Raw genomic sequence first — 12054 nt, 5'->3', positions numbered from 1 at the left:
AGCTACTGGAAGGGTATCTAGCATGGGTTAGAGAGTACAAACTCTCAGACCATTGCCACGGTAACGTAAGCAAAACTGCCGATCTCGTTTCTTGAGTTAGGCACTTTTTCTTTATGATACAGGAAGATTTGTTTTGAGAATGTGAAAGTATGCAAAAGCTCTTTGTGCAGATTTGCTGATTGAAAATGTTGCTGTCAGCTCTTTATCTCACGTTTATCCCGTGGTAACAGCTCGAGATAGGCAGTTTGCAACTTATAACTAAAATGAGATAGGCAGACAGAAACCAAAGAAAGTTTTTTGCGTTTTTCTCAAAACAGCAAAAAATGACATAGGCAATTATCTTATGAGCGTGACGTTACTCTCTTCCTCTGTGTTCTGTCTAATTCGATCTCTGTTAGAAAACATAATGCAGAACATTTGTATATTCCCGATGTTCTAGGCATGTCGGTCCCGTAAAGCTACTGAATAGGTTGAAAAGACGTTAAAGACGGTATAGTTTGTCTATGGCTTTTGTGTTCTCTCAAATTAAATCTATGTCAGGAAACAGAATACAGACTATTTGATTGCCCAGATTTTCTGGCAGTTTGGGTCCGCATAGCCTAATAGATTTAATGGATTTGAAAACTATGCGATATGCCCATTATCCTCTTTCTTTCTTCATAAAACAGATCTCTCTTAAGACACATAATACATACTATATCTAATTATTTCCCAGATTACCGAAGCATTTTGGTCCTACATAGCCCTATAGGTTAAAGAGACGTTGCAACCCAACAACTTAGGCATTTGTCTTATTGGTGTAGTTCAAAGGCATGCGCGTATGTACGCTGAGTCACTAATTGTTTATCAAAAATCAACTAAACACGTATTCCCCGAGAGATCAAATTCGCTGCTGTAAAGGGACTGGGTGGCCGAGTGGTAACGCACTTGCGCTCGGAATCGAGAGGTTGCGTGTTCGACCCTGGGTCGGGCCGCTATTTTCTCCCCCCTTTCCTAACCTAGATGGTGGGTTCAAGTGCTAGTCTTTCGGATGAGACGAAAAACCGAGGTCCCTTCGTGTACACTATATTGGGGTGTGCACGTTAAAGATCCCACGATTGACAAAAGGGTCTTTCCTGGCAAAATTGTATAGGCATAGATAAAAATGTCCATCAAATACCCGTGTGACTTGGAATAAAGGCCGCGAAAGGTGAACATTCGCCTAACAGGCTTGAGGTTTGCTGGTCGATGTGAATGCGTGATATATTGTGTAAAAAATTCCATCTCACACGGCATAAAGCGCTTTGAACTTCGGATAAGGCGCTATATAAATAAAGAGAATTATTTATTATATATAAAGGGTGTTGTGTATAACTCTGTTCTGGACATCAAACAATTCATATTTTCAGTAAAATTGAACATTCAGGTAATGTTATTAAAATGCCCATTTGCTAACGTAACTTTCTATGTGTTTCAATTTCAATTTCCATTTCAGAGCGGGTCAATCGAGCTGACTTCCTTTGTCGCAATAGCTCTGCAGGAAGTGAAAATTTCTTTCTATGATCGCATGTCCTCCTTCTACCAAGGCAGGGTAAGTATAAAACCATCCCCCCCCCCCCTACCCCCAGGAATTCAGCAAAAAGCTTGCTTCAAACCGTTTTTGTTCTTTTCTTAAAAATTAATAACGGCACAAAGCAAGCATATATATATACATAGAATCATAACTACAGTCGCTGTGTGTATTGTAGCAACTTTGATCACCTGAAATATCGGAGTTAAAATGTGTTTGCTTGTTGTCTGGTAGTTTAACAATAATAAAATCATGTTTTTGAATGACCATAGCGAACGACATGTAGGTTAAAAATGTCAACAAAATGACTTGAATGTGGATGTATATAGAACATAAACGGCACTGGACACAACATCAATCTAATAATGTTCAGGTGTGCAACATTGTTGGAACGTTACTTTGAAAAGAATTTAGTTCAAATTAGTTTTACGTCATGCGATTTTGAGTGTCCGGGGTGTCTGTGTTGTCTGTTCCACTGTAGAGACACCCCATCATGTAAAATCAATCTGTTTGCTGAATAAATGGGGAATAAATTGCCTTTCTGGTCATATAACCGGTTTTATCATACAAGGCCTCGTCACAAAAACCTGCGCACAAATTGCCCATTTATTTGTATGACTGGAAGTATTGTTTAATTTATTTTGTATGCACGTGTACTCTTCTTAGAGTTACGAATATATTTGTTCTACTTCAGCTGAACAGCGCACTACAGCAAGCAGTGAAATACGTGGAAAAGAACCTGGAAGGCTGTGGAAACGATCCTTATGCTGCCAGCATCGTGGCCTATGCCCTCGGGTTGACAGGAAGTTCTAAAGCCGGTGATGCTCTTAAGACAGTGGAGAGCCTGGCAACAACTCAAGGTAGGGTGGAGGGGGATCAGGTTGTTAATTTGTAACGTCCCTTCGCCCAATTAATCAGTATGCTGGACCTAGAGTGGAGGGAGATTAGTTGTTAATTTGTAACGTCCCTTCGTCCTATTTAGGTATGCTGGGTCGAGGGTGGAGTGAGAACCTTTGAAGATATTTGACAACCAAAAGTACTGCTGCAGACCAGCAAAGGATTCTCTTTTTCATTTTGCGATTCCTTTAAAATATCACTGCTGGAAAATTCGGATCACGTCCTCCTCTGAAGGAACTGCACAACCTATAATGCTGTTGCAGACCAGTAAGAGGTTTTCTTTTTCATTTTTCATTGCTTGGATTCGTATCGCTTCCTCCAAGTGGAAAGCTAGCATGCAACAAGAGTCGCGCTGCCAATGTGTGTGAGTTATAAAAGTTAAATCAGCCACTTGCACTCCTGGCAGAATGATTCTTTGTGGATTCTGGTATAACAGCTCGTGTGAAAGGCTACTGGTCGTACTTTTCTTTTTCTTAATTTCGCTTTGCTGAATGTTTGTGTTGGGGCAAAATAAATCTGCACTCGTTTTTTTTTTTTTTTTTTTTTTTTGGGGGGGGGGGGGGGGGGGGATCAGCTTTTTTTTTCAATGAGATATTAGGGCTTACAAACGGAGATGCTTTATTTAACGATCTTATAATATCAATAACAGCTCATTATATATTATATAAAGTATGCATTATATATATCTATGTTATACAAAATATAAAACAGTCAATCCGTTTCTTAAATAAATCCCCCCCTGCACTCGTTTGCTATTGGTTTTGTTTGGAATTCCCAAATGCGGTTAAGAATGCCTTAAACGAGAATAAAATCAATTGATGTTAATATAAACGTAACCTTTTGAGAAATATATGCGTGTACCTGTGATTCATTCATACATCAAAATTGTGTATTTGAAATGTTATTCCTGAAAAAATATAACGAGAAGAAAACAACTTTTGTTTTCCAATAAAACATTTCCTTGTGAAAGAGTTTAGCTTGTACCAAAAACAAAATCACATTTGGAAACTGTGCACGTTTTATTCTGTTTCATGAAATTAATGAGGAGTTCTCGTTAATACCCTTGTGTGGTCAAATCCAATGATTCTTTCGTATCGGTACATTGTGTACGTCTACGATTCTGTTTCAGGACAAATGAAGTTCTGGTCTATACCCCGTGTGCTCAAACAAACGAACTATGAATGGTACCGGGACACCAACCCTCTGAGTATCGAAGCAACATCGTACGCAGTGCTCGCTATGCTCTTGAAGGGATCGGTGACTGACGCCCTCCCCGTCTTCAGATGGCTCAACGAACAGAGGCAGCCCTATGGAGGATTCATCACCCTACACGTGGGCTTTTATTTATTCATTTATTTGTTTATTTGTTTATCTCTTTATTGTTTATTGATGAATTTAGTAAATAGTTAATTAATGATACAGTTATTCATTTATCTTTTTATTTGTTATTGATCTTTTTATGATTTATGTATTTATTTGTTTGCTACTGTTGTAGCCAGTTTAATTATTTAAAGCAGAACATTGATGAGAAGCATGTTTCATTTTTCAATTTTTGTCTTTGTCTTTAAAGCCTAAAAAGAAGCTTTTCTAAATGTCAAATGAATCTAGAGCCGATGTAGACAGTTCCATGTAATAACTTGTCACATTACAAATAACTTGTTACGCTGTTTCTTACGCTTATGTCACAAGGGGCCTGATGAATAAGAGGTTTGTTCTTTTTATAACAAAAAAGGCTCTAAGAATGTGGTCTCAAGGGTTTCACACTTTGAAACTTTGCCTGCTCTAGCATGTTAACAATTATGATATGATGAAAATAATACTGTTAAGATATCATCACGAACGCTCGTTTACCGAAGAAAAAAAGCACCCCGGTGCCTGAGGAAGAAAATATGACACATCATTAGAATCATTACTAAATCAAATGTGTAATTGCCGTCACCATTGGCATTTTTTGTTCTTTTTTTTTCTTACAGGACACGCTTGTAGGCTTCGAAGCTTTGTCGAAGTTTACATCTGTGAACTTTGATGGCGCTTCACCCGTCGAGATTGAAGTCTCGTGGAGTTGTGGTTCTACTGGAACTGTCAGAACGACAACAATGACCATTAAAAAGAGCTCTGTGGGAGATCTTCAAGAAGTGATACTGCCTATTGAGGTAACTTCAAAGACAAAGAGCCGAACAGGAGAAGTGTAGTTTGAATCAATAGTTTCATAACTAACAAACAAAGGGATGGAAGCGCTGGGAATGTAAACAACAACAGTAAAAATAACTGTCCTTGTCTATATTTAGAGTGTTTATGTCCTTTTGCATCTTGCCATTAGCTGACTCTCTCATTGAGTTCTGAATCTAAGTAAATTCTGGTTGTGAAATAATTTCACAACTTATGGTTTGATTTTGAATTTTGTTCACATTCATCATTGAAATTATATGTCAGTCTTGAACATTGACTTTAATCTTCCTAATTGTTAAACTCAAGCGAGGCCTTGGTAACATAGCCCATTAACAATTGTTTGTTGTTGAAAAAGATAGTCTTGAACGACTCTGAGTTTACACCCACGTCAAAACACTGTGATTGATCTAATACACATGTAGATAGATGTACAATTATGATGTCAGTTGTTTCATGCAATATCTCGGGAGACTAATTTACTTGGACTTTCAGAATGCAAAATGTCAGTATTATTCAGAAAGATGGACAATGTTAAAGACAGCAACACAAACTAATTTGAATACTTGCTTACCTACTTACTCATGATTTGTTTATGTTTCCCACAGGATGGCGAATACCCCCACTCAGTCACCGTCAAAGCGAAATCTTCAAGCAAAACCCGAGTGTTTGTGTTTGGACAGGTATGTACCTACCACACTGTTTTTAAAGTGATGTTCACCAGTACTGGTCACATATTTTGAAAACATTTATTGAAAACAGGCTGTGATCGCAGGCATCTACACAAAGAAATATAGCAGACTGGACTTTTTGTTGCCTTCGTTTTGCGCAGTGCAATTGAGATAGATTGTTTCTTGCATCAAAGGGTGTTTACTTTCGGGAAAACAAAATCATTAGATGTTTTCAACAACAATTTGAACTTTCCAAAGCAAAAGGGTGTTAGGTGAACAGAACATTTTCTTCTTCTCTTCTTCTTGTCATATACTGTCAGACCAGACAGCGAGACAAATGATGCTGTCTTCTCCAGGTCCTCCTTTCCTCCATACAGCTGGCAGCGGAGGGGAACTGATGTGAACAGCAAATGAACGCATACACGATTTGTCATATGCTAACCTTTGTGTTTCACGTGCAGGTGTTCTTGTACTACAACCTGGCCAGAGACACAGTAAAACAGTCGTTCAGTGCAGTATCAACTGTCACCAAGAACACGGCCAAGGCCTTCGTGGTGACCACCTGTGTGCGACGCACAACGACCACTGTGTCATCGTCCCCCGTCATCTCTAAGATCGCCTTCCCCAGCGGCTATGACATCGACAGGCAAGGTTCAGACTTTGGAGCCGCTGGCCACGTTGAATTCCTTGAGAGAAAAGCAATTCTCTACTACGCCTCGGTACGTCTGTCTTGTACACTGAATGTACCTGTGAAATGTTTTACAATGTCTTCGTGTTACTGAAAGTAGGTTGGGGAAATTTCGGAAGTTTTGATGGTATATAACTATGCAAGTACTTCCACAAAGTTTATATAAACAACCAAAAAGAGAAAATCAATTCCTTACTGTGCCTCGGTACAGCTGTCTTGTAAACTTTTATGTACCTGTGAAATGAAGAGAATGTCTTCTCTGGCTTCCAATGCTTGTTACTAAAAGGAGGTTGGGAAAAACGTCAGAAGTGTTGATCAGTGGTATACACCTATGTAGGTACTTTCTCAAAGTGTATAATTATGAACAACCAGGCTTTTGTCCGCACTTTGCGAACACTCGCAAAATATGCATATATAGGTAGTATCATTGATAACTATGCGATTTATTAAACAGTTTCTTATTTTGAAACTTCTTTTATCCTATTGATTGATTGGTCACATGGGAAAAGTACAGGGTAAAACAACACTAAAAACTCCAGATACTGAACGCACACGATTTGTCAGATGCTAAACTTTGTATTCCTCGTGCAGGTGTTCTAGTACTACAGAGTGAAATCCAAGCTGTCATAATCATTGTAGTCATTAAGGATGGGCAATTTGCCAGCTGAACACGGACAAGTTATTAAGAAATGAAGTATTTGTATTAACATGACATTTTTATAATTTGTTTCATTGCTGACAGCTGGGCACTGAAGATGAGTGCTCTGTCCTAAGGTTGAGAATGACCAAAGGCTCTGTGGCCAACAACAAACCGGTCCCAGTCAGAGTTTTTGACCTGTACAGGCCAGGTAAGGGTGTCATTTTATTTCTGATCTACTGGAACTGGTTACCTTAATAGATCTACTGTTATGCTAAAACATGCCTAACAACCCTTTGACTGCCACAATACGTATCAGGTTGGCACTTTGCTATAAAGGAAAAAAAACTCTTACAAGGGAAACAACCGCTGTACATATACCCTTTGCATTTACAGCACAATGGTTGGCTTCCCTGCCCACCAATTTCTCAGTTTTGGTATAACTGTCATATTTTGCATGTTATATATTTAGTTTTATTGGACTTTTCAACTAAATTCTTTCGGTAGTCAAGAAGTAATAAAAAAAAACGTTCACGCTAGTAACTTTACCTTTGATATAAAAAACAAAACAACAAAAATTGTTGCAAATTATATGGTATTAAACAAAGCACTTGTCTATCTTCAACAACTTATGACCTTCTGTGCCATATGCTTTTATTGAGTAAATCAATTTCTCGTATAAAAAAAACCCAGCTAAGGAACACACGGGGCTTACACCATATCAGGCCATACATTTGTATAAAATTGCTGTTGAACCATTTGCATAGTTCAAATGTATCAATGTTGTAAACGTGATGATTGTTATTATTCATGAATAACACATGCCTTTAAGAGTACCTTCTAGCTGCTTGATGACATATCTAGCTGGATGACAACACAATACTGTACCTTTGCCATCGGTTCACTTTCATGTCTCCATGTAATTTAGAAAAGTCACTCTCGGGTCTGGGGCTGGATGAGTAAAAGCTGATTGTATACCTTTACCTCGGAAATTAAAAATTTGTCTTGTCATCTCTTGTCTTGTCTTGTCATCTCTCGTCTCGTCTCGTCTCGTCTCGTCTCGTCTCGTCTCGTCTCGTCTCGTCTCTTCTCTTCTCTTGTCATACCATTACCTCGGAAATAAATAGTTAGCTTTTCTCCTCTCCTCTCGTTTCTTCTATTGTGCTGTGCTTTGCAGTGCTCTTCTCTTCTCTTTTCTCTTGTCTTGTCTTGTCTTGTCTTGTCTTGTCTTGTCTTGTCTTGTCTTGTCTCGTCTCTTCTCTTCTCTTCTCTTCTCTTCTCATATCCTATCACATCCTATCCTACCCTACCCTATCCTATCCTATCCTATCCTATCCTATCGTACCTATCTTATCTTATCTGATCTTATTTTATCTTATAACATCTTATCTTATCGTATCTTATATGTTGCAGATGACGAGTACACCACCATGTACAGCATCAAACAGTTCGGAGTGTGCGAAGTCGAGCCCAACTACATGGGCTGTCAGTAATCCCAGAATGTGACGGAAAGAAGATGAATAACTTGGCGATTTGAACAAGATCGACGTACACAAAATATGGGTCCGACATTTCGTGAACCGCTGCCAAAAGTTGTTTTTGTGTCATAAAGCCAAGTATAAATAAAGAGCATTAACTATATGAATCATTATGTTGCTTCGAGTAAGCGGCGAGTTTGCTTATTGTGTGATTGATAACACTCGGCTTTCAACTCATCCACTTGTCTCGTCCAACACACACGAATCCAAACGCATGAAATAATATCATACTTCTGCAGACAGTCATGTTTCTACCACACATTATTTGCGCGTATTCCCCCCCTCTGCTTCTTTACCTCTGTAAACTTGTAGGGGTAGTTATTTTTCGATAATGACCCAGCAACCAAACAAATAACGACCCAGCAACAGCCTGAATCCTCGATAGTGCAATGGGTTGAGAGGTTGTTCTGTTTCGGTACTACTTTTTGCGACTGAAAAGTTCCGAACGCTCTAATGTACGAAGTATACATCTCTGGAGCAAACAATACAAACATACCGCATTTAAATTAACAACTACAGGCCTGAACACATGAATCTCCATATAAAATCCATGAGTTCGGTTGTTTTCTGAATCTAGATCAGACGTTCATCACAAGCAATTTCCCAAGGCAAGTAACTCATACTTTGTCTAGCGACAAGAGTAGTTCCCCTTCTTTTCACTCAGTTTCTTCGACAACAGACTGCAATCCGACGGTCAGTTTTCAACAATATTTCATTTAATAAACAGATCACACGCAACCAAATGCACACATCTCATCAATTTAAACAACATAAAGCGGTTTCATACACTATTTTCCCCAGAAAACTTAACTTCATACAGTTTTTAACGTTGGAACACGGGTGCAAAAGTTCGTCTGCTAGTCCCATTTGACGAAAGAACATTATCCTAACCGATACCAAAACATATACAGAACACACAATATCTGCCTTTGCCGCCACAGCAGAATAACAGCATATCTGTGTACTTGATTTTAGTCCAAAATAAGAAAACTGACAAGAAGTGTTAACAGAATGGAATGATTTGCACGGAACTATACAACCGCGCATTAATCGATCGCCTGCGCAGGTTGACTGGTTGAGTGAATAGGATTCGATCAAACTTTCGCAAAAAACCTCCTCTTTTCTTTGAATAACTGAAGAAAGGAGGAATAAAGAGGTTACACACCTCGTCTCAGTGATTATCAAAAATAATGGTCTCAGTTCGCGGTCATGAAAAAGCTCGCTAAAGCTCGCATTTTTCATGATCCGCTAACTTCGACCATTATTTTTGATAATCACTGAGACTCGGCATGTAACCTCTACGTAATAACTTACGAATGTCTCACAAAATGCTACTTTGGGTGAGCTATATATTTTCTTTAAAGGAAAGACACTGCTTATAGAATGATAACGTTTTCAGAAGCACAGATCCGGGCAAGCGGATGGTGGCATTTGGACTACCTTGTGGGCATGGCAATATCACAATTCTATGCCCACTAGTGTATGTTCTTCGTGTACAATTGCCAAGTACAATTGCTAATATGATTATTTCATTCAAAAATACCAACCGAATGTGTTGTTGTAAACACATACACACACGCGGGCACTAACACATATACAATCGCGCACGCACAGATAAGTACACATGCAAACAAGCGCACACACATACGCAGCACGCACGCACATACATACACACACACACACACACAGACGCACACATACACACAGACGCACACATACACTAACACACACACGCACATACAAACACACACACACACACATTACAGATCGAAGACACAGACATGCTTACTGGAGCCAGGACTGCGTAGAATGATCCGATTCTCTAAGGCTCTCAATTTAAATAAAAGGAAACCACTTCCCGTGCTTCTATCAATAGCGTGTTTGGCATTTTTCACAAACACAAACACACACACACACGCACGCACGCACGCACACACACATTCACACACACACACACATTCACGCACACACACACACACACACACACTCACACTCACAAACATATATATACACACACATTCCGCCCTCGCTAAATCATGTAGTCAAATATTGACTGAATATGAACAAAAATATTCATCTGTTTTTCCGCCACTCAATAAAAGAATACACCCATGTACATTTCCTTATTTGGAAATCGTTCATCGACGCTGCCATTATGAAATAAATGAACACAGGATTCATTAAACGTCAGTATTTGATCGTAGGAAGGTACAAGTTGTATTTTAGGGATGGGATCGTTACCTTATACGCTGTTCAATGAGCTACCCATGCAATATTATGTTACTAATTCCGTCCAGTCAGAATGTTTCAACGCACCAAAATGAACCTCATTTGAAGTTCAGGGTTTATTAATTTCATGTGATAGATTATCTCAATGACTTTGCCAGTTGATAATCTGATTCTTCCAGTTTATTCTTTTACTACCGATTTTACACCCACGCGCACCTGACCACACATTCGGCTCTACTTAGTCATTTTCAAGCAAGCCGTGGGAAAGACACCTCTGACGCAGCCGCGCGATGAGTAACTTTAATAAGCAACTGATTGTTCCTTTAAAAGCCAGAACCATCAGGGAATACCCAACAATCACGGTGCACGACAGTGACAAGAACTACTGCACAGTATTTTGTACTGTATAACTCGATTTCTCAAAGTGAAAATATTACTGGGCGAGATAGGCTGCAGCTCGAACACACGTTCTCACACTAGTAAATCAGTCGTTGACTGCGAAGTGGTCTGTTGACAAGCTGTGTCCGTTATCTGCTAAAGGATAGAGCGTGTAGCTGTTATCAGCACTGTGTGCTGTCTGTCGTCCACACACGCTCACAGCGACACTCTTCAGGTATCTGACCTTGTCGTTAAATGTCAAACCAGTTGTAGATTACTATACCGGTTTCGACAGAAACAAAAAACGTTTGCCGCTTCATAGCAAGACCGGCGAAGACCGCAAGACCGGCCAAAGATGGAGTTGAGGCTTCCTATTTTCCTGCGCACCTTGTATTGTATCGTGGTTTTGGTTTCTGTGTTCGTGTCTGTTCGAGGTGAGTTTTCATTTATTTGTCAAAGTGTTGTAGAAGATTTCGTTTTGTGACTGTTGCCAGGAACAGATAAAATGCTTAACATTTGTTATTTGCCGTCGAACTCTGCGACTTTCACGCATACTGATGTCTCTAATGATGATGTTACATTATCGTTTATCAGTCTTCAGTCATAAGCGCCTTAATCTGAGTGAAGGATTTACATTTCCGGGTTTGTGTTCGACAATGTTTCCTGGAACGGCATTTCTGTAAAAGTTTTATTTACAACCCACGAAAAGAATGAACACATTTTGCTCTGGCTTGGCTTTAAAACTTCCTAAGCCTAGGGATTTTTGCTGAATGAACAATTCATACAAATATTCCGCTATGCATATAGTATTTAGGCTACATACATGTAGACATTGTCTCCGTGTACTGTGCAACATTGAGCATTTGTGATAATGACAGTAAACGTTTTCAAGACGTGCGTTGCGCACGTAATTAAGTTGCATGTTACTGCTGGTGAAGTCAGAATTGCACTAGAAACCGAACGTCCCCGTAGTTACTTATGCATTGATTTACTATCATTGATTTATGGAGCCAATTGATGGAACTCGCGCTATAGAAAAGTTATTTATTATTATTATTATTATTATTATTATTATTATTATTATGTAAGCTGAGAAATGGGTATAACATTGTGAACGATCTATTACATTTTTCGTGATTTTGACATCTGTGCGGCACTGTCACCTCTACTGCTGTCCAATATACTCTTGACTCGCCGACGGTTTTATTTCTTTGTTATGTTTTTCTTCTTCTTTTTTTGCGAACACACACAAGAAGTCACTCGAAAAATCACAGGGAGCTAAGCTAATTAATAAAAGTTTG

General features: G+C 39.1%; 1 protein-coding gene and 1 long non-coding RNA gene across 2 annotated transcripts in view; both read left to right on the top strand.

Moving 5' to 3' along the window:
• The window catches only part of LOC138968599 (CD109 antigen-like), a 47818-nt gene extending 39569 nt beyond the window's left edge, over positions 1–8249 (top strand). Inside the window, exons 28-35 of the mRNA XM_070341193.1 lie at positions 1475–1570; positions 2244–2409; positions 3576–3778; positions 4420–4599; positions 5221–5295; positions 5745–6002; positions 6714–6819; positions 8022–8249. Of these exons, the coding sequence (XP_070197294.1) occupies positions 1475–1570; positions 2244–2409; positions 3576–3778; positions 4420–4599; positions 5221–5295; positions 5745–6002; positions 6714–6819; positions 8022–8101 (1164 nt within the window). The 3' untranslated portion in view covers positions 8102–8249. The remainder of the gene's footprint in view (positions 1–1474; positions 1571–2243; positions 2410–3575; positions 3779–4419; positions 4600–5220; positions 5296–5744; positions 6003–6713; positions 6820–8021) is intronic.
• Positions 8250–10659: 2410 nt separating this feature from the next.
• The window catches only part of LOC138968601 (uncharacterized), a 7205-nt gene continuing 5810 nt past the window's right edge, over positions 10660–12054 (top strand). Inside the window, exon 1 of the long non-coding RNA XR_011456235.1 lies at positions 10660–11187. This is a non-coding gene — a long non-coding RNA (uncharacterized lncRNA). The remainder of the gene's footprint in view (positions 11188–12054) is intronic.

This window comes from Littorina saxatilis, linkage group LG6 (genome assembly GCF_037325665.1).
Source record: "Littorina saxatilis isolate snail1 linkage group LG6, US_GU_Lsax_2.0, whole genome shotgun sequence".
Lineage (NCBI taxonomy): Eukaryota > Metazoa > Mollusca > Gastropoda > Littorinimorpha > Littorinidae > Littorina > Littorina saxatilis.
This window is presented reverse-complemented; position numbering and strand designations above follow the sequence as displayed.